The sequence below is a fragment of the Setaria viridis genome, chromosome 3 (assembly GCF_005286985.2).
Source record: "Setaria viridis chromosome 3, Setaria_viridis_v4.0, whole genome shotgun sequence".
Classification (NCBI taxonomy): Eukaryota; Viridiplantae; Streptophyta; class Magnoliopsida; order Poales; family Poaceae; genus Setaria; species Setaria viridis.
In genome coordinates, this window is record NC_048265.2 from 22,823,560 (window position 1) to 22,849,309 (window position 25,750).

The 25,750-nt window shown below is 43.5% G+C and overlaps 2 protein-coding genes, 1 non-coding gene and 2 pseudogenes across 3 annotated transcripts; 3 read left to right on the top strand and 2 right to left on the bottom strand.

Annotated features, from left to right (window-relative positions):
- Window positions 1–663: 663 nt before the first annotated feature.
- On the top strand, window positions 664–1,623 carry LOC140222196 (L10-interacting MYB domain-containing protein-like; annotated as a pseudogene).
- Window positions 1,624–3,480: 1,857 nt separating this feature from the next.
- On the bottom strand, window positions 3,481–3,551 carry TRNAG-CCC (transfer RNA glycine (anticodon CCC)). The gene has a single exon. It is a non-coding gene; the product is annotated as a tRNA-Gly (tRNA).
- Window positions 3,552–6,445: 2,894 nt separating this feature from the next.
- Window positions 6,446–7,883, top strand: LOC140222378 (general transcription and DNA repair factor IIH subunit TFB5-like). The gene is made up of 3 exons (XM_072292808.1): window positions 6,446–6,762; window positions 7,405–7,470; window positions 7,545–7,883. The coding sequence occupies exons 2-3, from the start codon at window positions 7,436–7,438 to the stop codon at window positions 7,720–7,722; spliced, it is 213 nt and encodes a 70-aa protein (XP_072148909.1). The 5' UTR covers window positions 6,446–6,762; window positions 7,405–7,435; the 3' UTR covers window positions 7,723–7,883.
- Window positions 7,884–8,380: 497 nt separating this feature from the next.
- LOC117850690 (small ribosomal subunit protein eS4) lies at window positions 8,381–11,195 on the bottom strand. The gene is made up of 5 exons (XM_034732548.2): window positions 11,042–11,195; window positions 9,930–10,007; window positions 9,656–9,836; window positions 9,464–9,561; window positions 8,381–9,024 (listed from the first exon to the last, which is right to left on the bottom strand). Exons 1-5 carry the CDS (start codon window positions 11,042–11,044, stop codon window positions 8,596–8,598), a joined length of 789 nt encoding a protein of 262 aa, XP_034588439.1. The 5' UTR covers window positions 11,045–11,195; the 3' UTR covers window positions 8,381–8,595.
- Window positions 11,196–19,014: 7,819 nt separating this feature from the next.
- LOC140222197 (uncharacterized) lies at window positions 19,015–21,706 on the top strand (annotated as a pseudogene).
- Window positions 21,707–25,750: the final 4,044 nt, after the last annotated feature.

The following is a 25,750-nucleotide window of genomic DNA, read 5'->3' on the forward strand; positions in this document are numbered from 1 at the left end:
CCCCGGCCGCCGCACCGCGCCGCCCGCCTCCGGCCACCGCTCGACATGCCCGCCCAGCGCCGGTCGTCGCCCGCCGCGCCTCGAGGTATGAATCCTTTTTCTGATTTGCTCATGTGCCTGTGGTCTAAACACCACAGATTACTGAGTGGATGTAAAACGTAGAAGAAGTTGTTTCTTAGTTCAAAAATTTCTGCTGCTTGTGTGATTTATCTCCATTGTAAACATTGACTGAGATTACTGTTTAGCCAACCTTAAATCGATTTATTCACCTCATGTTTGATGTGTTCATGCCCTAGCAATTGTCCTCACTTGGATGGATTTTCACTAATGGGTCAGATTATCCTTGTGGAAGTGTATGACACTAGGATATGGTGATATGATTTCCACTTCTTGATTTGTTGGTAAGGAAATAAAAATGTCATATGTGCTCCTGATATGGTCTTATGGAGTATGGTTTTCTAGTACATGAATGTGTTACTGTTGGACTATGTCAAACTACATAACAAGACCTGACTATCTGACTATGTATTATAATTACTGTAATTCACATGTGAGGGATGTGGAATCTAGCACTTTGTTCTTGTTCTTATAATTTATTGAAGTCATAGTATCTTTCATTAGTCATATGAATTGAATCAAACAATATTTTTGGTTGGTTGAAGAATGAGTGACAAGGCAGATTGAGGTGATGCTTTTTTAAGGCATTTGATTGATGCTTGCAAAGAAGAGATTGAAGCCGGGAATAGGCCGATGGGAATTTTCTCTACTACCGGTTGGAAGAATGTTGTTTCCAAGTTTGCAAAAAAATCCGGTGATAGGAGAACAAAAAAACAATTGAAGAACAAGTTAGATCTTCTGAAAAAGGAGTATTCAACATTTATGGAGTTCAAGAATTGTACCACCGATCTTGGATGGGATGAGGCAAAATGAACTGTTGACTGCTTAGAAGAATGGTGGAACGAACACCTTGCTGTAAGAATTATGTTGTCATTTTAAATATATTCTTCCCATTCTTTGTTATTTGTTGCCTTGCTAATTTTTTTTAATTTTAGAGATGCAACAATCGTGAGAAAGGAATCAAATGCCACCATGTGAAGTTTCGAAAACAAGGACCCAAGTTCCTTGATGACCTGCATATCTTGTTTGGCAAGGCACATGTAAGTGAGTCTTCTGCATCCTATCTTGTAGATATATCCTCCAATGAGGCAAGTGATGAGGATGTGGATGAGGTACCAAAACCTACATAGAAGAATATGACAGTGAACCTAGGAAAAAGGAAACGCAAGGGTACCTCCATTGGTGTTGAAGAGGAGGATGAGAAAAGCCCATTCTTTCATTTGTATAAGAATACTTGTTTGAAGATAGAAAATGATGCAGAGAGGATCTCCACAAGTGTTGAAGCATCATCAGCTCCTCCAACCAACCTAGTTCCTACCATTGCAGAGACCATAAAGATGGTGAAACAATGTGGGGTGCAAGAAGGAACTGCTCTAAATGTACACAGCCGCCTCCCTAATTGTTAAGCCTGAATTTAGAGAGCTCTTTAGCTCTCTAGAAACAACTAAAGGAAGACTCAATTTGATTGAGAGGGAGCTAGAAAAGGAGATGATGAAGCGCCACTGATTTGTTTCCATGTTTATCAGATTATTTTCTTGTCATATGTGACAACAATTTCCCTATGTTGAACCAAAATAAGTTACCCTATATTGAACCAATTTACCTGGAGATGTGAAACATTATTTATCTATTATTGTGTTATGTTGAGCTTCTTCATTTAGTATTGTCATGAAAGTTGTTGTATTTAATTATTAATATACTAATGTCTCATGTAGATGGATGATAGATTAGGAGATGTAGCCAAAGGAGGATAAAAGGAATACTATTGCTAGCTGAACTTGCTCAGCATGTTGGTGCTATTGGAGAAATGGGCAATAGTTCACATGAAGTTTCACGAAGTGTTGAAGTGTTTGCGCAAATTAGCTAAGGACAACATTAAACCGAGAGATCCTACTTTTTTTACGAAGCATGAAAGGGTGAGAGAGGACTGTTTTTGGCCATACTTTAAAGGCGCAATTGGAGCAATAGATGGTTGGTTGTGCCAGTGGACGAAGTAGTTAACCACACATGCCATCATGGATATACATCTCAGAATGTGCTAGCTATTTGTGAATTTGACATGAGGTTCACCTTTGCGGTTGCCGGGTGGCCAGGTTCTGCACATGACACATGTATCCTCAACCATGCATTGGCAAATTTTCCTTTATTTCCCATGCCTCCTAAAGGTATACATGGTTCCTTCATCAAGTTCACAATACTTGTATTATTATGTACCTCACTAACTTGGTACTAACTTGGTTTTGTATGAAAGTATTATCTTGTGTACTCGGGTTACCCAAACCGAATTGTGTATATTGCGCCTTTCAAAGGGAGCACGTACCATATACCAGAATTTCAGCAGCGTTCGGGGCCTACTCAAGGAAAGTACGAGATGTTCAATTTCTTGCATTCATCTCTTCGTAATATCATTGAAAGGTCTTTTAGAGTCTTAAAGCAGAAATGGCGTATTTTGAAGGGCATGGCAAGTTTCTCACCTCGTACTTAGAAGCATATCATTATGGCTTCTCTTGTATTGCATAATTTTATCCATAACAGCAATTTGTGTGATAAGGAGTTCAAGAGATGTGATAATGATGATGATTACTTGGTACAACATACAAGTGGCACGAGACAAACATAAGGAGATAAGAGTGACAAGGTGAAAAATGAAGATACCATGAATATCATTCGTACTAGGATAGCTGATGCTTTGGTTAGTGCAAGAGGAGGACAGTAATATTGAGGCATGGCATCATTGTATGAAAGTTTTGATGGATATTGTTCTATTTATATGGACCAATCACTTTAATGGACGAAGAACATATAAATTTATTTATTTTTTTAAAATAATTATTTACATGCGAATTAGTGAATACATTATTTTGTTACAAGTAATTTGCATATAAACACACCCACAGACCTTTAAGAGTATTATAGGTATTTCTTCCACAGCCTACCGATGCTTCTTGTTTTCAGGTGTACGGCCGCGTGACGATGAACAACACGCTGTGCCTCGGCGTGTACCTGGCACTGGGGTGTTTTTTGTTTTCAGGTGTACGGCGGCGTGACGATGAACAACACGCTGTGCCTCGGCGTGTTCCTGGCACTGGTCTACTTCCGTAACCTGACGTGGGACTTCTCGTCGGAGGTGTTGATCAGCGAACTCATCTGCGTCGTCGTCGCCCTCTTCACCAGCTTCAGGAACACGTTCCCGCTCTGGACCTGCCTGGTCGCCTGCATGTTCTACCCGCTCTCTCTGGGCATCGTCTACATTCTCGACTACGTCTTCGGTTGGTCATAGGCTCCGATCAGTTTCATCCTGCGATTTTAACTCCTGTATCCTGTAGTCAGTTTGGAAGCGGGGCAAAAAAAAAAAAAGCCTACTGCGCATCCGGGGAATCGAACCCCGGTCAGTACCGTGGGAGGGTACTATGATACCACTACACCAGATGCGCCTAATTGTTAAACGCAGTTTAGGAGTATTATTTAACTGCAACTTCCCTAGTCACCTGTTTGGTTTCGCAATCGCTAGTTCCGTGCATAACTGCGTACTGCCCCGTAGAGATGAGCGCAAGGATTTATGAGTTTATGATCGTAGGTACTTTGATACGCCTCTACGGGATTTATGAGTTTTCAAGGTTCATGTAATAAAATTCGCTAGTAATGGTGGGGTGTCTGAAACAAAGATTTATGGAGGTATCCTGAAAAAGGTTGTGTAGTAATCTTTTTTTTCTAAACATGTCGTTTTACCTTGAATGGATCCCTATGTTAATCTTCACTAGATGCGTAAAAAAAATTGAAAAATTATAGAAACTCTCACGGAAGCGTAGACATCCGGCCATCAATTATGTAACTCTAGTATCCATTCACAATAATAATCGATGGATATAATATACCCACCTCTGTTGTTATTTATGAAAAATAACCTAATATATCCTCCTCCTATGTCTATATCTAAATTACCCATTTTTAATATTGTAAAAGGTATAAAGTAATCCTCTAAAGTTTTATATTAATTGTCCACCTCTGCCTCTTGAAAATGGAAGCTATATATGCACTACTACTGCTATCAGGACACGTGTGAGCTTAGCTTTTCATCAAGAGTTAGCTGTGATGTTTTTACATTATTCATTAATTAAAATATTAACTTCACTAGCTCGACACTCCCTTGTTGGAAAAACCCTAACAATATTGCATGATATAATAGTACACCACCATACTTTTTGTTTCATGCTTCCAGCCTCCAAACTCCACAACCAAAGACCCAGGCTGAACTGCATGTGAGGATGTAAGTCTGAACTACTCCCTCCATCCTTTTTTTTATAAAAAAGGACGGAGGAAGGTAGTCAACAACCAAAGCTGACTGAGTAAATGAGTCAGCAAATGCTAGCAAGCGTCCAGCAACAGAAGGCTGCAGACTGCAGGCAGCCCGGCAATGCGCCGACCTACGAGAAGGTGCTCGTACACGGCTCTCAATCCAGCCCTTGGCAGCGCAAGTAGGCACATCAAATCTCATTCTCTATTTGATTTGTCTTCCTGATTCAAATATTAAATTTTTGCAACACATAGATCTAAAAGATCGTGCGCTAATGTTTCAAGCAAATTGTTATTAAACCTGAAAGAAAAGCGCGACTCTTTCTACAAGAAGAAATAGATTGCAATGGGGTTCAGTCCATGATGGGTACAACCAGGGGCGGATCCAAAACGGGGCTTCACCCCGGGCTAAGTTGCTGAATCACAGCCAAAACAGTCTAATCTTGCCTCGTAAACCTCCTTTTGTTAGGCTAAATACCACATATATTAAAGGGACTACATGGGCTCGCCCCGGGCTGCAGCCCGGGCAGCCCGGGCCCTAGATCCGCCCCTGGGTACAACTAAAAATGATTTGCATGCTATGAAGTCACATAGTATGCCTAAAATTTTAGATCACCTAATGTTTTCCCAGATAAAATGTGAGTCCAAAAACTATGTTTAATGTTATGAAAACTTAATGCAAATAATAAAAGGTAGAACTTTTGGCAGCGTCTACATTTCTCATTGCAAACGATGTTGTCCGGCCCTCCCTATATTCATATTTTCTGGTTCTGCCACTGCATGTGCAGTATACGGCGCCACTTTGGCTAGTTACATTGGAAATTTTGAACGGTCATATCATGCAGATCAGTGGAGGTAAGCAGGGTTGCGCGCGGGCCAGCGGAAGGCGCCAAGGCGGAAGAGTAGGACAGAGCCAGACAGCGGACAAGTCCTCTACAAGACCTACATCTCATTACGTCCATGACCATGATAAGACAAGTCGAAGGTGCATTGATCGTGGTGGGTCAGCATACCTCTTTTTTTCTTCTGGCGTTGCAAGAACAAGCTTTGGGTTCCAGCCTTCCAGGTGAAAACGCAGCAAGCCAGCCACCGCGCTAGCTGGAATCTCAGCCCGCCATAGCACCATCAAGCTGACCCACCAGCCACCACAGCCCAATCGCGCAGGTAAGCTTTCTTTCTTTTATTTTGTTTTTTCTAGTTATTTATGACCTTGTATATTCAGATATTAAACTAATATAGTAAATATTTATTAAAGCTTAGTCCAACAATTCTAATAAACTAGTTTACTATTTTTCAAAAAATTATATGAAAATGCTGAAGCGCTATATTCAAAATGTGGAATATGTACGTTCAAAATGTTGAAGTGGTATATTCCGAATGTTGATTTTCAAAAAAAATAAAATAATATTAATATTGGATATTACTTTATTGCATAAATTCTAAATAATACTATGGTTTAAATGAAATTTAAAAGGTATTTGCGTGAAAGAAAATTGAAACCAAAGTTTCAAATTCAAAAAGGAATCCGTCCATCTTCCTCCCCACCATAGTCAAACACGCATATTGGCACCTATCGCCTCCACCCAAAACCGCAGCAGCATGTCGCGAGAAAACCGTGGAAGCACCTCTTCCATTAATTTTCATCCTGTCCATTTATTTTGATCTGCATGAGTATCAAGTTGTGAAAGATGGCTACTATATGCTTTTTGAAAGGTAGATAAGCAACTTATCTTTAAAGCCATATTAAGTACATGTATAGCTTTTTTTTAACATCCATCAACATTTGTTGACATTTATCTACATTTTTTTTACAAAATATGCTTTAATTGTTACCAACATTTCTTGACGCTAGCCAATATTTGTTTATATGTACCAACATTTTGTTAACTTCTTTTACACTTACCAACATTATTTCTCAATATTTTTTTACACTCACCAGCATTTTTTGCATCCATCAATATTTTTTTGACATTTACCAACTTTTTTTCTAAAGATGTTGAGCTAGTTATTTGACTACTGTTGGGTTATCGGGAAATCCGTGTGGGATGGACTTGCGACCATGCCTGACCCGTCAGGCAAATCTTTCGGCCTGTTGTCTGTCAGGGCTGTGACTGAGATTGGGCCAAAATCTGATCCGAGGCCTCACTGAGAGCCCAGCCCACCTGCCGCCGCTTTCCTCCCTTCCCCTTCCCCGTTTTGCTGTCGCCGCCGGCATCCTTCCCCTTCCTTCCACGGTTCCACCTAATTCCGAAGAACGGCGGCCGCCAGGCAAACACCTGGTGCTCCTGGTTCCATCCGAGGAAGAGAAAAAGGGCACGCACTCAGATCTCCGACAACGCGTGGATTGGATCGGTAATCCATCCTAATTTACGGTTTGTTCTCGTTGGTAAGAAACACTAGCAAGATGAAATTACGGGGGAAGAGACACCCGTGAGATAGAGCCTGCACGATGGTTTATTACATTTTAGGCGTGGATTTTGAACCGGGAGATAGAGCTTACCTGCTTGGCTGCTTCTGTGAGCAGTCAAGTTGGCTGTTTAACTGAAAACCCATCCCCCAACGCTAACTCCATCCTGCACGAGGGCACACTATTATTTTCCTCCATTTTCCATGTTTTCATTGTGAGGTCCTAGCTGCTCAAAAGTACAAATGTTGCTAGTGTCATGGTGAATAAGATATATAGCAATGTACAACTTCTCTGAAAGTTACCATTCCCTATCCTGTCATTTTCATAGACTCCCACGGTTGGTTCAGGCGTTGGTCCTTTCTGTAAATCACGACTCGTCTCATAATATGAGGACCATGTTGTGAGGCATTTGGTTCTTCAATCTTCATGGTTCCTTACTTTAACTGTGTTTCAAGGAGGCTCACTTCGTTGTCTTTGAACACATATACACCTGTTGGTTGGGGTAGCTGTGGCGGGCAAAAGTTTTCAGAATTTTTCTTACTAGCCGGTGGCCACTCCAACTGACATTATTGTCACCTGCCAATCAGGTGACTTTCCGTTGTCCATAGCAGAGAAAAGATGGTTAATGCAATCAAGGGGTTGTTCATCTCCTGGTAAGCTCATGAGAAAAGTAATTTTTTTTTTGAGGGGGTCTATAATCCGCACTATTGCCATTTCTTCTTCTCAGCGATATTCCAATGGCACAGTTCATTGTTAATCTGAATGCTTCAATGCCTGCATTGGAGAGGTTCATCGTGCACATGCTCGATCCCACACACATGTTTGTTCATCCTCATGTGGCTGAGATGATCAGAAGCAAGATAGCAGAGTTCAGGAACCAGAACAGTTACGAGAAGCCTCAGTGAAGGATCATCCTACCCCGCATTTCCTGTGTCACCCTCTGTGTAGATATATTGGCTAATATCCATGTAGAATGCTATGTTGTAGTATGGATGGATGCCATGCCTCCTGATGATCTAGAAATGATACTTGTTTTGCATTACAAAATAGTGACTTGTTCTGACTCCTTGGAGAGCCTTTTATCTGCTGATGCATCATGTGGTGCATATAAATTGAGCGTTCAACTTGGTTGCTGGTGGTCCTCAATGCGGGAGGACCATTGAGGACCCTTAGCCGAGTCGCCGTTGCCAACTCTGAAATTCCATTGCTTTACACTAAAAGCTCATGCATAAGTGCATGCTATCGTTTGACAAACAAACTCATTTTCATCACATGGAAAAAGCGGGTGTGCAGATTGTTAACAGTTCCGAAAAACAAAAGGCTGCTACAATCTCGCCGTTTCTACCATATCAAGGGTGGCTAGTGGATACTAAAGTTCTATCATGCAACAATCTAGATGGTAATTACAGAAATATGCATAGCAGTAAAGCCACTTGTAGAGGTAAACGTGATCTGATTGGAGCTTCAAGGAGTTAAACACACTTAGCCTGATTTTATAGAATGCTTGTGTCCAGCAGAAACATCTTTATCTTTTCATAGAACGCTTAAAACGAAATCAAATGATAAAAACAAGCACCAAAAAATAATTGCGTATCAACTACTTGAAGGTTCAAAATAGCACATGACTTCACTGTTCAGAACAGCCCCATGGCAATGCATGCGTCCAGCAGGCACGTCTACATCTTTTGATAGAATGCTTACAGCAATGGTTTTCTGTAGCCTAAAATGTAAGAAATCAAGCCTCAGCAGCAGCAATCTGTAGCCTAAAATGTAAGAAATCAAGCCTCAGCAGCCTCAGCATTGCGCTTCCGCGCCTCCTCGATGATACTGAGCTTGATACCCTTGCCCTTGGGAAGAGACACCCACGGCTTCTTGTCCTTGCCGATGGTGAACACGTTGCCCATGCGGGTGGCAAACTGGTGGCCGAGTGAATCTTCGACGTGGATGGTCTCAAAGCTGCCCTTGTGCTTCTCCCTGCTCTTGATCACCCCAACACGCCCAGTGTTCCTTCCACCAGTCACCATCACGACATTCCCAACATCAAACTTGATGAAGTCAACAATCTTGTTGGTGTCCAGGTCGATCTTAATGGTGTCATTGGCCTTGATGAGAGGGTCTGGGTAGCGGATTGTGCGTCCATCATAGGTGTTCAGGAAAGGGATGCCCTTCTGCCCAAACTGCACAGACCGCACCTTGCAAAGCTTGAACTGCAAAACAGGAAAAGATCTCAGTCTAAGAAGAAACTTGTCTTTCCCAACATTAGCTTTATGGTCAAGAGATAACCTTGATAGGATTTTGAAACAAAACATTGAAAAAAAAACCTAGATTTCAGTAACCAAAAGAATAAACGTTAAGGAACTACATTGGCACAGAAGGTTATAGACTCTGCCAAACAAAAGGCTTTGGGGAAGCTAAATAATTCCAGATATGAATCTCGCATAGAAGACATGAATCGGATTTTTAACTTCAATTCCTTAGTTGAAGAAACAGAAATGATCATATAATCACATCCCTCAACATGGGAAAAAAACTACAAGCCATGGAGCAGGACAACAGGCCTTGGAAATTTTGGTGGTAAGTTTGTGCCAGATATTCTATGGCAATGTTGGTGCTGAGATACTATGGGAACCAGTGATGAGTACAAACCTTAGCCTCATCATCCCTGATACTGTGGAGACGGAAGCGTCCCTTAGTGTCATAGAGAAGGCGGAAATTCTCTCCAGTCTTAGGAATCGATACAACATCTGCAGGAAAAACGTAATTGATAATTGAATCTGATGGCCATAGCATTAGCATTGTCATTATGCACAGAAAATCAGGATCCAGCACGAAGCTTACCCATGAATCCAGATGGATATGTCTTGTCGGTCCTGACCTTGCCATCAACCATAACCTGACGCTGCATCAAGATTGAAATAACTTCACGGTAGGTTAAGGCATACTTCAACCTGTTCCTGAGGATAAGGATCAAAGGCAAGCACTCCCTGGCTTTGTGGGGACCAGATGAAGGCTTGGGTGCCTGCAAAACAGAAAAACATGATTGAGCAAAGATAAAGCATTATCCAGTAAGTGATTAAACCTCACATTACAAGTTTAAGATGAATGAACATACAAATGCTCCACCAAGCTTGTCAAGCATCCAATGCTTAGGAGCATTGAGCCTCTTCAGATGTTTCTTCAAACCCCTTGCCTGTATAAAACAATAAGAAAATTATTAAACATTACAACAAATAAAATGATGTGTTCAGCTGAAAGTGATAATAAGCACAAATAAAAAAAGAAGTTGCACAAGCTGCTGCACTCGGAATAAAGGATGAAATGATTTTATACACCATGAACATCTTCAAATGGAATGGCCAGAAAAGCATGTAGCATGAGATGTGGTTTTCACAGGAAAAGAAACACAATTCCTAGTGCTCCTTAGCAGAATACGTTATAGAATTAACAGTGATTAGTGGACCAACCAAACACGCAATTTCAGCTCTAGAACAGAACATTAATTTCAAGAATAAAAATTGGTCTGCAAAGCCATTCTCAGAATCCTGATAAAATAAATAAATTGATACAATAGCTCCTTATGAGAGGTTTAAATTCTGTGAACATGGGCATCCATAAATAATTCAAAATGTCAGTTATGCACCATCTGCCATTTCATACCCTGAAATAGACAGTCAAAGTAGATCTTTACCCTAACGCTTGTTTTTTTCCTATACAAGAATAGAAAACAGTATTCCAGGCAACACTGTCCGATCACATTTATAGGTTAGTAATACTGTTGGATAGTAGTATGATTCACTTGATATAAACTAAAAGGCCTTGATAAGATTGAGAGAGAAAATTAATAACATGGCATCACAAGATCTATGCAGGCGCTGTTCAGTACAGCAATCAATCTCCCATCTACATATCTTACTGGCTGTGATACTTCTTAAAACAGTTAGATATCAAACGAAAGAAAACTCTATCTACACGCTAACTATGAGAAACGCGTGATCTCATAAGCACTAAACAAACAAACGAATCTCTCTCGCACGAAGTAACCATAGCAGGCAAAGTACAATACAATGCGCATATTCATAAGGCTACCATGCGACTCACTGAATCGAATAAAGAACTGACCATATAATGAACACAACGGGGGAAAATGTCCCCGAAAATCAGAGAAAGAATCGACAGAAACAACTAGGGAATGGAGAGTGAAACGAAGAGGCTGCGGTATCTTACCATCTTGCTCGGCGCCTTGGGTTCTTCCGCGCTCGAGCGGGCGGCGGCGGCGAGCGGGCTGCGGGGGGTGTGAGACGGTGATAAACCCTAGGGAATGCGACGGCGCGGGATCGGGAGGAGAGCTTTATTGCCCGAGGTGGAGCTGGTAGCCGTGGGATGCGGCGTTAACGGCGAGGATCTGTATCTGTACGCGGTGCTTCTGGGCTCTTAGTTGGATCGGGCCAACACAAGTGGGAAAAGGAGCCCATGGGCGTCTGTTTGCCACCAATTTGTGTAGCCCAGGAAGGCTCGCAAGTCAGTCACCAGGCCACAACAAATGCACAAGGCCCATGTATGTTTCCTCCTCTTCTAATTTCATCCTCAGTTCTTATTTCCTCCCTGAAAAGAAAAGGGCATGAATGAAAAGTGTTATGTTAGGGTTAGGCAACTAATCGAAGCACAAAACCAAGGTCTAGCGGGGCCCATTTGGATACCCCGCTAAAGTTTAGCACAGGTCACATCGAATGTTTGGATGCTAATTAGAAGTATTAAATATAGGTTAATTATAAAACTAACTGTACAAATGGAGTCTAATTCGCGAAACGAATCTATTAAGCCTAATTAATTCATGATTTGACAATATGGTGCTACAGTAAGCATTTGCTAATGATGGATTAATTAGACTTAATAGATTCGTCTCGCGAATTAGCACATGATTCTGCAATTAGTTTTATAATTAGCTCATGTTTAGTACTTCTAATTAGCATCCAAACATCCGATGTGACACTACTAAAGTTTAGCACGTACTCCCTCCATCCCCAAAAGAATGCAATTCTGGAACAGTGTCACGATTTACTGTATCAAGTTTGACCTATTATAGATGAAAAAGTATAAATATATATAATATCAAATAAACATCATTAGATTAATTACGAAATGTATTTTTATAATAAATTAATTTGGAGCTATAAATGTGAATACTATTTACTACAAACCTGGTCAAACGTGAAGCACTTTAACTGGCACGCATACCATAGTTGCATCCTTTTCAGGACAGAGGGAGTAGTATCCAAACATCCTAAGTGCATGCACGTATAGCATTATAACAACACGACATAGTGCGCGCGAGATTGAACAACCATGCTATGGACTATGGTACGCACACTAAGTCTTGACCGGACTATCTAATTACCACTTGTGCTTAGATTTTCTTTTTTCTCGGGGAACGTCGCCCTTTGTCTTAGGCGATGGTTGTGTGTTGATTATAGCCTAAACCAGGCACAAGATTACAAGCATTGTTCATACAAAGTGAATCCTTGGTAGCTAATTCCACATTCCAATCCGGAATCTCGCTAACCCAGGTACACATGCAACTCCCCGGTGAGAACCTTTTCGCACAACAGTGTGCTAACAAGTTTGCCTCACGCTTAACAAAAGAAAAGATTACAGAAGTAAAGGATCTACTGATCATTTGAATCTCCTGCCATAAACCCGCAACACAGAATCTTCGTCCGGACTATTGTTTGTGCTTAGAAACTTGACCGGACTGTTGAAGTCTTGTTTCTTTTCTCAATCCTCCGTCATCACTCATAAGTGGTTCCCCTCCTGGAACCGCCGCTGTCATTTTCTGGCATATCGTGCGTAGGATGGTAAAGGATACTCTAATTTAACCTAGCAAATTTAAGGATCGAGTTCAATAAGGATAGGATCATAATATTATATGATTTTAAACTAAAAGTAAATAGGATTGAGTTGGATTGTGAAGGAGGTATAAAAGCTATATTCCATTACTACCCCTAACCGTGCGCCATCGACAGTAACGCGCGTGCGAACGACCAAAGGAACCTCTATCGTGGGTGGCGTGCACGCGGTCGAGCGAATCCGTGAAGAATGAGACGACGACGACAGAGAAAAAGGAGCAACCACCGTAGAGGAGATGTGGCTGCTAGCTTATTAGCTGCCGAGTGACGACGCTCTGATGATGGCATGCGTGTGGTGGCGTGCATGCTTCACACTAGTATGCAGCTCAGATCAGGTTTCGGTGAGCGATGCTCTTTCTTTCTCATACAGCATGATGGTGGCATTGCCCCCATCGGCATGGTGATTGCCTGATTGGTGTGGTAGATAGAGAGAATGGGACTCGATCTCCATCTAAGCATGTGTTTAGTTTATGGATTGGGTCGGTTCCATCCTATTTTTTTTGTTGGGTTGGACCCATCTCGTGTTTGGACGAGAGTGTTAGATCCAATCCAGTTTTTTATTTGGTTAGAGGGAATGAGAGATGTGGGATGGACGTCTATTTCACACCGTCAGTCAGCCTCCCTTTTTTCCAACGCTTCTTTATCTTCTTCCTCCGGCTTCCTTGCCACCGCCGCTCGAGATCGCGCCGCTGCACCTCTGCGTCGCGCCGGTCGCCCACCCCCTACCCCCGCTCCCTTGCCAGCCTGGCTTCCACACACGGCCGCTGCCTCGCCGTGCACCCGCCCCTGCCGCACCTCCACCTAGCGCCGTCCGCCAACCCGTGGTTCCCTTCGCGGGAGCTTGCCCACCGGCCGCCCTTGTGTGGCTCAACCCAAACCTCGCCGGCCTTGCTTCGATTCGCTCCTCCCCTTCTCAATTCATTCATCGCAGCTTTGATTCCCCGACTTGGAGCTCGTCCATGGTGGAGCACCAGCTGCACTCCAACGCCGAGCTTGGTTACTCCTGCCCCGCCGCGTCGCGTCGTCCCTGCCCAACCGCGCGGCCCTGCCATCGCCGTGCCGCTCCGCACGCGCCGCGCCATCCCTGCCCACCTGCGTCGTGCCGCTCCTGCCCACCCACGCCATCCCATCCGGCTTCCCTACACACCCACGCAGCCTCGCTTGGTCCAGCCCCGCAGCGCCGTCCACCGTGACGCCCCCGTGCTTGCTCGCCTGCAGGCTCGCACACCGCACGCGCAAGGCGGAGGAGCGACAACATCCATCTGGGTCGAAATGGTCTGCTCATTTTGGAGGTATCGTTTCAACCCGTATCTACTGGGAATATTCCCAATTGGAACCACTCCAACCCACATGAACTCTCAACCAAACATGGGTCAAGTGGGTCGAACCCGTCCCAACCCACTTCGACACTCTATCCAAACACATTCTAAACTGTGGCGACCAAGTAGCTAGGTAGTTGCCATGGTCGCTTTTAAATTTTTTTGGCATTTCCTTGATAAAATGTTTTGAAATGAACCAACGTACCATTTTGCGATCGTGGCACCGTGCCACTTCAACAGCTTCCTATGTATCCATTCTCTTTTGATAGGAGGAAATTATTGTGGCCCCCTGACAAGTGGTCAGTGTTGAAAAATTAGACAACCGCAAGAGTAAATTCCGAACTAAATTTATCATGATAAGAACAAAACCTAGCGTGCAAATCTCTAACATACTAGGCAACATCAAGCACACCAACATAATCTCAGAAAAGCATGATGAAATAGCAGATCGGATCACGGTGTACGTACTCAGCTTTGATGACAAGTGGTGTTGATGAAACGACGACAGTGTTGCGGACGGAGCGCAGCAGACGACGTCAAAGATGATGGCACGCCGCAACGCCGAACTTGGACGAAAGACGAGTCATGGCGAAGACCCTGAGCAGTCGTGCGGAGCGCTTCCCAAAAAACTTATTTGCCCTCTCCTAGTGCAGGATCACAAGAGCGAGAGGTTCCGGAGACCTGCTCTCCCATTCGTCGATGCACACTGGTGCTCAAGATGGAGTAGACTATAGTGGTGGTGCAGCAGCGAGAAGAGGCAAAAACCCTAGCTTGATTAGATGTCTTTTCGGTAGAGGCCGATAGGTCGTATATATAGGAGAACCCACGATCTCACATCACGATCGTGATCTAAACCGATTAGGTTTCCATATATCTCGCTGACTTAAAGACCAAGTAACAAAAAATAAAACAGCAAAAGGAAACCGCGCCACCGCAAGGCTGGAGGTCGGATTTCGGTGGACCATTCACGCAGGTGTCACACGTCCGCACTCTTTGTCCCGCCTCGCCCCGTCCGGCCCGGCCCGGCCCGGTGAGGTGTGGCGTGGTGAACGAGCGCGTGCATGTGGAGCTTTCCTTCTCTCCCCACACACATAGCTTGGAGGAGTGGAGACAACCTCCATATTTATTTTGGCCATCCTTCTCCTCCACTAGCAATGTGGGACTAAAGGTTTGCACCACTCCAACCACTTGCTCATGCCCACATGGGCCTTTGAAATTTATTTGGAATTTCTGAAATTGCAATGGGCCAAGCCCATTATTTCATCAATCCCCTACCAGATCTCAAATGTTCATCAGAGATTTTGCCTGTTTCTCACTACTGTTTATATACCAGTATTTCAGCAAGGACTATTAAGTTGAACTCTTGCCTAGAGCTTCAAGCTACATTCATCCACAACTTGAAAATGGATTAAGTCTTGAATTGCAAGTTTTGTGCGAACAAGTTTCACTCAAAGTCGGAACTAGTACCTGGCTGCCACTAGCCTACCTCGCAGGTGGAGCATATTCGTCATACTCCTTAGTCTCTTCATGAGATTACAAGAGATCACCCAAATCTCATAGACTGCGACATTCTACAGTCGGGCTCATATAGGTGTGTTCTTTCAAGAATGTTCTATATGACAGCATCTTCACTTAATCAAGCCAATAGAAGCACATTAGAGCATATTGCTAACCTTCCTTACAACATTTGAGAGTATTGCATCTTTACATAGAGAGGGTTTAATAATTACTCTCCTCAGTCAACCGGCAGCTTGTTTTTCCCAAATCCTAATTCACAGGATCTCCGATCACATAGGTTGGGTTACCACTACGGCAACTCAAACAGGTCTCATACCCATCTCCCTCGATGCACATTCTATCACATTCCATGATAGCCCTTTTGTAAAGGGATCTGCTAGGTTTTTGTCTGTTTGAATATAATTCACACTTATTACTCCGGAGTTTCTCAACTCCCTGACAGACTTTAGTCATCTCTTGACATGTCTTGATAATTTTGCATTATCCTTAGCACTATTCACTTTGACTATCACCGTTTGATTGTCACAGTTCATAAGGATTGCCGGCACTAGTTTATCAACCATAGGCAAGTCCATCAAGAGATCACGCAGCCACTCTGCCTTAACAGCGGTTGTTTCCAATGTTTCCAAAGTAGTAAGTTCTGCTTCCATGGTTGACCTCAACAGAATGGTCTGTTTGCAAGACCTCCATGATATTGTACCACCTTCAAGGGTAAACACATACCCACTCGTGGCATATAGGTCATCAGCGTCCGAAATCCAGTTTGAATCACTATATCCCTCAAGCACAATAGGATGCCCAGAATAGTGAATCCCAAAACTCATAATACCCACCAAGTAACGCATAACCCTTTCAAGTACATACCAATAATAAAAACTCGAGTTTGACATGAACCTACTCAATTTGTTCATAGCAAAAGCTATGTCGGGTCTTGTTGCGCTAGCTAAGTACATGAGTGAACCGATAATCTAAGAGTATCTCAATTGATCTTTAGCAATTTTCTTGTTCTTTCTGAGTATCACGTTGGGATCATAAGGTGTTGGAGAAGGCTTGCTATCCATATAACCAAAATGATTCAAGACCTTCTCCATATAATGGGATTGCGAAAGAGTAATCCTATTCTCATTCTTAATCAGCTTGATGTCCATAATAACATTAGCTTCTCCCAGATCTTTCATATCAAAGTTCTGTGATAGAAAAAACTTGGCCTCATTGATCACATCAATGTTTGTGCCAAAGATCAGTATGTCATCCACATACAAGCATAATATAACTCCTTCACCCCACCATGGCGATAGTACACACATCAGCCTCGTTAATGACAAAGCCCGCAGAGGTTAATGTTCTGGCAAACTTATCATGCTATTGCTTAGGTGCTTGTTTCAGTTCATACAAATACTTCAACAACTTACACACCTTGCTTTCTTTACCCTTCACCACAAACCTGTCAGGCTGATCCATATAGATCTCCTCATCCAACTCTCCATTTAGGAAAGCTGTCTTTACATCCATCTGGTGGACGATAAGACTATACGAGGTAGCTAGAGAAAGTAGTGCTCGAATAGAGGTCAATCTATCGATAGGTGAATAGGTATCGAAGAAGTCTTCACCTTCCTTTTATGTGTAACCTTTGGCCACAAGCCTAGCCTTGTACTTTTCAAGAGTACCATCAGGCCTAAGCTTCTTCTTGAACACCCATTTACAACCCACTGGTTTGCAACCATAGGGTTGTTCAGTGAGTTCCCATGTTCCATTAGAAAGAATCAAATCTATCTCACTTTGGACAGTTTCTTTCCAATTGTCTGCATTTGGAGATGCATATGCCTTAGTGATGGACGTGGGAGTATTGTCCACAAGGTACACGGTGAAATCATCACCAAAAGATTTTGCAACCCTCTATCTCTTGCTCCTTCTGGGAGCTTCACTGTCATCCTTCTCTAGGATGTTCTCATGCTCATGCTCATTGGGTTGTTTAGAAGACTCAACAGGCGCAGTAAGTTTAGGAGTTATTTTAGCATAAAATTTAGAGTTACTATGCATATCTTTAAGAAGAAATATATTCTCAAAAAATGTTGCATCACGAGATTCCGTAATAGTATCAACATGTATATCAGGGACCTCAGATTTAACCACAAAAAATCTATAAGCAATGCTTCTCGGAGCATATTCTAGAAAGACACAATCTACTATCTTAGGTCCTAACTTGCGCTTCTTTGGAATAGGTACATTGACTTTCGCCAAGCACCCCAAGTACGCAAATAAGAAAGTGATGGTTTTCTCCCGATCCACATCTCATATGGAGTTTGATCTGTATTCTTGTTCGGAACTCTATTCAGGATATGACTTGAAGTCAATAGAGCCTCTCCCCACCATGCCTTAGATAAACCGGCAGTATCTAACATGAAATTAACCAAGTCAGTAAGTGTGCAGTTTTTCCTCTCAGCAATCTCGTTGGACTTGGGCGAATAGGGAGACGTCCTCTCATGAATAATACCATGTTCCTCATAGAATTCATCAAAGAATTTTGGAAAGTACTCGCCACCACGATCAGACCTTAGACGCTTGATCTTTCTCTCAAGTTGATTCTCAACCTCAGCTTTATAAATTTTAAAGTAGTCTAATGCTTTATCCTTAGTTCGCAACAAGTAAACATAGCAAAATCTAGTCGCATCATCAATCAAAGTCATAAAGTATCTCTTTCCACCTTTTGTCAACACACCATTCATCTCGCACAGATCAGAATGTATGAGTTCTAGAGGTGCCAAGTGTCTCTCCTCAGCTACCTTGTGAGGCTTCCGAGATTGTTTCGATTGCACACAACTATGAAACTTAGAACATTTAGCAATCGTGAGGTTCGGAATTAAACGCATACTGGAAAGCCGAGACATTAAACCAAAATTAATAGGCAAAATTTGCTAGCGGACACTGAAAGTGGTGCTCATTTGCTGGTGGACACCCAAAGTGTAGCCTTTTGCTGGAAGACACATTTGTTGGTGTCAATTTTGCTGGAAGACACTTTGCACTGGTTGAGGAGAGAGAATCTTTTTTGTTGGACATCCGATGCACCTGTTCCCCTGACCCATATTTGGGTCGAGCCAGACAAAGGAAGCGGCAGCCCGGCCTAGACTCCCATTCCCCTTTCTAAGCACTTTCCCCACTCCGCCACTTCGCCGCCGTCAACACCAGTGGCCACCGCTGACACCTACAGCCTCGTCCGTCGTGCACCATGAGGGGCTGAGGAAGAACGCCACCAGGAAGATGAAGTCCCCTATCGGGAACAACGCGGAGAGCCTGGTTCTCCACCAAGGGCGCTTCGATTCAAATGGATTCCAAAAGGGTTAGTGCCTTTTCTTGAACCCTAACTCGCTCGATTTGTATGTGTTACCTGCGGATGCATTAAAAAGACTATGTTTTTGAGCTCGTTTAGTTTCGATCTGGTATTTGTTTTGTATTTAGGATGGATCCGATGGCCGCCTGTAGGGTGGCGATTAGAGTTCCTAGCTATGTAGAGCATAGACCAGATGGGCTTGATGATTATCATGTAACTGCTAACTTCATGCGTGTGGTGGACAAGGGTACCACTAATTGGATAGATTTTAGTGCTATGCTTGCTGAGGAGATAGTTCATGGGAAGGATCAAGCCCTGGAAGTCACTTTCTTTGACAAAACCAAGGACGAGACAGTGTGTGTAGATTCTGACTCTGCTTTGCTAGAAGCATTTAAGGTGTATTGGGAGAGTAGAAGGCTGCCATTGACTGTAGATGTTATTGACACTAGACCTCGATTAGTGCAGCCCCAAGTTTGTCATGCCAATGCATCTGCTGTTACCACACAACAGAGTCAAGTCATGTGTTTGCCAATAGCTATGATTCTTCCTGATGAAAATGTCACTCCTGATGCTAATGTGAACCCTGATGATGGTGATCGCAATGCTGATGACGACTGGGGAGAGTCAGATGAAGTTGAGTATGTTGGAGTAGATGATGAGAAAAACAAGTACAAGGATCTGTTGGTTGATGGTGCTGAGGAGGACTGTGATTACTACCCTGGCTCTGACCCAGAAGATGATGACCCACTTGTTGTGGATGATGAGCAGGGCTGTGAGAGTGTGCTGCATGTGACTGACATAGATAACCCTAAGATAGCTGTTGGTGTTACATTTGAAAATGGTTATTGTTTTAAAAGGTGTATTAGGCAATATGCTGTGCTTAATGAAGTTGAACTTGCAATTCCATATAGTGAGTCAAGGAGGTTCAGAGCATATTGTAAGGCCAAGAAGTGTAGGTGGAGGATTTATGCAGCTCAGTGTCAAGATGGGAGGACATGGCAGGTATGTGTTGTAGCACTAAACCCCTATTCATTCTTTGTTGACAACTAATTGTTGAGTCTTTTTTTGTTGATTGTTGCAGATTAGGAAGTTGCCACACAAGCATAACTGTGCCAGCAAAAGCAAAGTGCAAAGGTACTGCATGGCTACCAACCACTGGGTGAAGGACAGAGTGATAAATTGGCTTAGGGAAGATCCAACTCTTGGGGCTAAAGTTTTGAAGGATAGGTTAGAGGAGAAGTACTGCATCAAGGTTAGCTACTACGTTGCTTGGGACCGTCGGCAAATGGCGTTAGATGAGATTCTGGGTGGCTGGGAGGACAGTTTTGTACATGTGTTCTCTTGGAAAGCAGAGATTGAGAAGAGGAGTCTTGGCAGCATTGTGTCAGTTGAATGGGATATTGTGAATAAGCAGCACAGATTTAGTAGGATGTTTGTAACACTGAAGCCATGCATTGATGGCTTCCTTAATGGATGTAGACCTTATCTAGGAATTGACTCAATAGTGTTGACTGCAAAGTGGAAGGGCCAGTTAGCAGCAGCTGTAGGAATTGATGGCCACAACTGAATGTTCCCTGTGGCCTATGGTGTATTTGGCAGTGAGACCAAGGAGAACTGGGAATGGTTCATGAAGATGCTTCACAAGGCTATTGGTTCACCACCTGAGCTTGTCATTTCTACTGATGCAGGCAAAGGAATAGATAAGGCAGTTACCAAAGTCTTCACAAATGGTGTAGAGCACAGAGAATGCATGAGGCATCTTGTCAAGAATTTCCAGAAGAGATTTAGGGGTGAAGTGTTTGAAAGGAACTTGTGGCCTGCATCAAGGTGCTATAGGCCAACAACACATGATAGACACTAGAATGAGATGCTAAAGGCTTGCCCAAAGGCAATAACCTGGCTGTTGGACAATCATAAATAGTTATGGGCAAGGTCAAAGTTCAGCACAACAAGCAAATGTGACTATGTCACCAACAACATAGCTGAGATCTTCAACAGCTGGATCAGGGATGACAAGTCCTTACCTGTTGTGGAACTGATGGACAAGATAAGGCAGTTGATCATGGAAAGGTTCTGCACTAGGATACAGCTGGCATCAAAGTTATCTGGCAAAGTTCTGCCTCATGTAATGAAGGAACTCCACAACAAAAGCAGGAATCTAAGGTACACCATACATAGGAGTGGACCAATGGTAGGAGAAGTAGGAGGAGTGAATAATGACCTAGTACCATGGAGGTTCATTGTTGATCTGGAAATGAAGGAGTGCAGTTGTAGGCAATGGCAGCTGACTGGTTTGCCTTGTGTGCATGCAATTGCTTTCATAGGCACAAGAAGGGTAGAGTTGGAGGATTTTGTGGACCCTTACTACTATGTAGACAAGTTTAAAGCAGCTTATGCAACGGTTGTGCCTCCTATGCCAGACAAAGAAGAGTGGAAGAAGGTGGATATTGGCTTCAAGCTCCTTCCTCCTAACTGCAAGAGAGCAACAAGAAGGCCAAAGAAAAGAAGGATGGTTGGCGTTAAAGAAGGTGGGTCCAGCAGCAAAGGCAAGAGAAGGTGTAAAAGATGTGGTGGAATTGGCCACCTCCAGAAAACTTGCAATGAAACTATCAATGACGCTGATGCACCACCAGCTGCACCACCAAAGAAGAGGAGAACTTACAAGCCAAAAGTGGTTGAGATTATAGAGACCACAGATGATCCATCTAAGAAGAAGAAAAGGAAAGCCACATCCAAGGGGAAACAACCCAATAAGAAAGCAACTCCTGCTCAGCTTGCATCTCCTGCAAGAGATACACAGTATGTGATCAAGCTGACATAGCATGTCTTGTCTTTGTTTTTTTTCCAAATTTTTAGCTGACTATTAACAAGCTGTTACATTATGCAGGGTTCCACATTTTTCGGTCACTAGGAGCCAGGCAAAACACCAAGTGACATCCAGTCCAAGGATGATGTTAGGAGTCAGGCTACCTCACAGCTGACATCCAGTCCAAGCCCTTCCTATAGGAGCAAGAGGGCCCTGCTGGATTTCTAGACCTTTTGTGCAGAACCAACAACAACATCTTGCTGTCCTCAAGTACTGCTGCTGTGATGACCTTTTGTATTTTATAACTTGTGATGTATTGAACTTGGTATTGTAATGAATTCAATTTGGTATTGTAATGAACATGATCATGTAATGATGGTGATGTATTGAACTTGGTATTGTAATGAAGCTTGGCAAAGTCAGATAACTGACCCATTCCATTCATTTTATAGATAATATATAGCAAAGTTCATGCATTCTTATACAACATGCACATGGCAATAAAGTTGACAACTCCTAGAAACACACTGGCCACATTCATCCACCTATTCACTCTCTCCTCTCCAGCTATGCTACTCATAGCCACCCTCTGAGCAGATACTAATTGGTCAGGTTCAACAGAGCCATCTTCACCTCCTTCATGCCTGCCATTAATCCTGCAATGTCCCCAGCATCTTCTGGGCTCATTGGCTTCCACATGAAGAAGGCACACTTGTCGCTGCCCTGCTCAGGACCAAGAACAGAAGCTTCGGATGAACCCTAGCTGCGAATTTGACACCGCCCAAATGGACCCCAAATCAATGAAGATAACTTACCCAATCTCGATTCCTGCAAGTATAGAACTACTTCAATGGATTGTTTTGGGTTCTGGAGGTCCTCTCCACAACGATCGGTGTCTTGCAAAACGGGCACAGTATATGAGCATCTCTCGCTCTTCACGACTGCACAGATGCACTAGAGGAGGAAGCAGCACCCGAGCCTGTCGTCATCCGTCCTCTGCTTGCCCTATCCGGTCGTAGACGCCCACGCCGCCGAACCCACGCGCCCATGCTGCCGAACCCACGCCACCGCTGCTCCCGCGCCGCACCCGCCGCCGCCGCTTCCTTTGTCGTGCAGATAGGGAAGGTGGGGAAAGTGCTTAGAAAGGGGAACGGAAGTCTGGGCCGGGCCGCTGCTTCGTTTGTCTAACTCGACCCAAATATGGGTCAGGGGAACAGGGGCACTGGATGTCCAACAAAAAAGATTCTCTCTCCTCAACCGGTGCAAAGTTTCTTCTAGCAAAATTGACACCAACGAATGTGTCTTCCAGCAAAAGGCTCCACTTTGGGTGTCCGCCAGCAAATGAGCACCACTTTCAGTGTCCACTAGCAAATTTTGTAAAATTAATATGGCACAAACGTGAATACTAAGTACTCGCATCATCACCAGCGTTGCCACAAATATAGTTCATGGACTTATTACAAAAGTCTGCAAGGGAAAAGTGGAACAAGCCTCCGCACTCATAGCCTTTACCAACGAATTGTCCATATTTTTACATGACTAATTTATTGGACTCTAACACCACCTTAAACCCATCCTTGCATAGGACCGACCTACTCACAAGATTCTTGTTGATGGTAGGGACATGATGCACGTTCCTGAGCTGCATGATCTTTCCCGAAGTAAACTTTATATCTACCGTACCAACACCATGAATAGCAGCATGTGACCCATTTCCCATCAGCATGGAGGAATCCTGAGTGACCTGGTAAGAAGAAAATATGGAGATGTCAGCACACACATGAACATTAGCACCTGTATCAAGCCACTAACTAGTGGAATGAAAAACTGAAAGAACAATAGGTAGATTACCGTACTCGTCTCCAGTGTTGCCTATGGTCACCATGTTGACATCCTTAGACCCATTGGCCCTTCTGCTCTTGCAGTCTACATGATTTGGATAGTCCTTAGAGAAGTGCCCAAGCTCACCATAAGTGTAGCAATTCATCTCAGCCTTATTCTTCTTCTTGAAGGTAGTAGTCTTGACGACTTCATTCTTCCCTTTGTTCTTGCCATGTGGGAATTTCTGGACCATGTTGGCGCTGGACTGACCTTGGTCTCCTTTCTCAGCAGTATCCTTCTTCCGAACTTTCTTCTCAACATCAAGAGATGCTACCAAATTTTCAATTGATATCTCCTGTCTCCTATGTTTCAAAGTAGTGGCGAAGTTCCTCCATGAGGAAGGCAACTTTACAATTATGCAACTAGCCACAAACTTGTCGGGTAATTGACACTTAAGAAGCTCAAGATCCTTCACAATGCACTGCACCTCATGGGCCTGCTCTACCACAGAATGGTTGTTCACCATCTTGTAGTCATGGAAACTCTCCATGAGGTATAGTTCATTGCTTGCATCTGCTGCATCATACCTTGCAACCAGGGCATCCCACAACACCTTCGCATCTATCATGTCTATGTAGACATCGACCAGACGGTCAGATATAATGGTAATGATACATCCCATGAAAAGGTTATTGGAATCATCGAACTTTTTTTGCGCTTCAGCAGTAAGTTCGCCTGTCTTCAGGTTTGCCAAGCCTCATGTCCCAGATGTTGAACCTTTGATTTCCACCTTTAAAGTTCACACCGGTAAATTTTTCCAGCCTCAGTGACTTAGCAAAACCAGCCATACCAAAATCAACAGATTTCCAAAAATAAGATTTTTGGATTGTTGGAAAATTAGACAACCGCAAGAGCAAATTCTGAACTAGATTTATCATGACAAGAACAAAACCTAGCGTGCAAATCTCTAACATACTAGGCAACACCAAGCACACCAACATAATCTCAGAAAGCATGCTGAAATAGCAGATCAGATCACGATGTACGTACTCAACTGTGATGACAAGCGGTGCTGATGAAACGACGACGGTGTTGCAGACGGAGCACAGCAGACGACGTCGAAGATGATGGCACGCCGCAACGCCGGACTTGGACAGAAGACGAGCCATGGCGAAGACCCTAAACAGTTGCACGGAGCGCTTCCCAAAACCTTATTTGCCCTCTCCCGGTGTAGGATCACAAGAGCGAGAGGTTCCAAAGACCTGCTCTCCTGTTCGCCGGTGCATGCCGGCGCTCGAGATGGAGTATACTATGGTGGCGGCGCAGCAGCGAGAAGAGGCATAAACCCTAGCTCGATTAGATGTCTTTTCGGTAGAGGTCGATAGGTCGTATATATAGAAGAACCCACGATCTCACGTCTCGATCGTGATCTAAACCGATTAGGCTTCCATATATCACGCTGACTTAAAGGCAATCGAAAAATAAAACGGCAAAAGGAAACCACGCCACCGCAAGGTTGGAGGCCGGATTCAGGCCGGGCAAGCGAGCACGCATGTGGAGCTTTCCTTCTCTTCCCACACACATACCTTGGAGGAGTGGAGACAACCTCCATATTTATGTTGGCCATCCTTCTCCACCATTAGCAATGTGGGACTAAAGGTTTGCACCACTTCAACCACTTGCTCATACCCACATGGATCTTTGAGATTTATTTGAAATTTCTGAAATTGCGATGGGCCAAACCTATTATTTCATCAGTCAGGAGGTTGGAGAAAGACAGTGAATTACAATTCTGAGCCAAGCCGAATGAAAAGAAGAGGAGTCCAAAATTTTCAGCCCGTACCATTTTACCCCGGATACGCCCGAACTACAGTGAATTACCATTTTTCTGCTGCTGCCCTGCTGCGGAGAATAATTCCGGTCTTGTTCCGGCGTTGTGAGTTGGGGGCGTTCAGGCTCGTGCATGATTCTCGAGGGGAAGAACCGGGCGGCAGCAGTAGAATTTTGGCTGTAATCACGTCTAATACATGACTAGATTTGGGTCAGTGGTTAAATTGTGATGTTGCGGCCGCGGTCAAATTCGTCATGAAGAAAAACGGAACTACTTCCATTAGCCGTCTACTAGTCTAGTCTTGCGCAAATTGGAAATGCAATCTTTGGTTGGCAACTTGGCATCAATATACGAACCCGCATTAACAAATTAACCACCATCATGCCCGCAATAATAGTGCTGTGGCG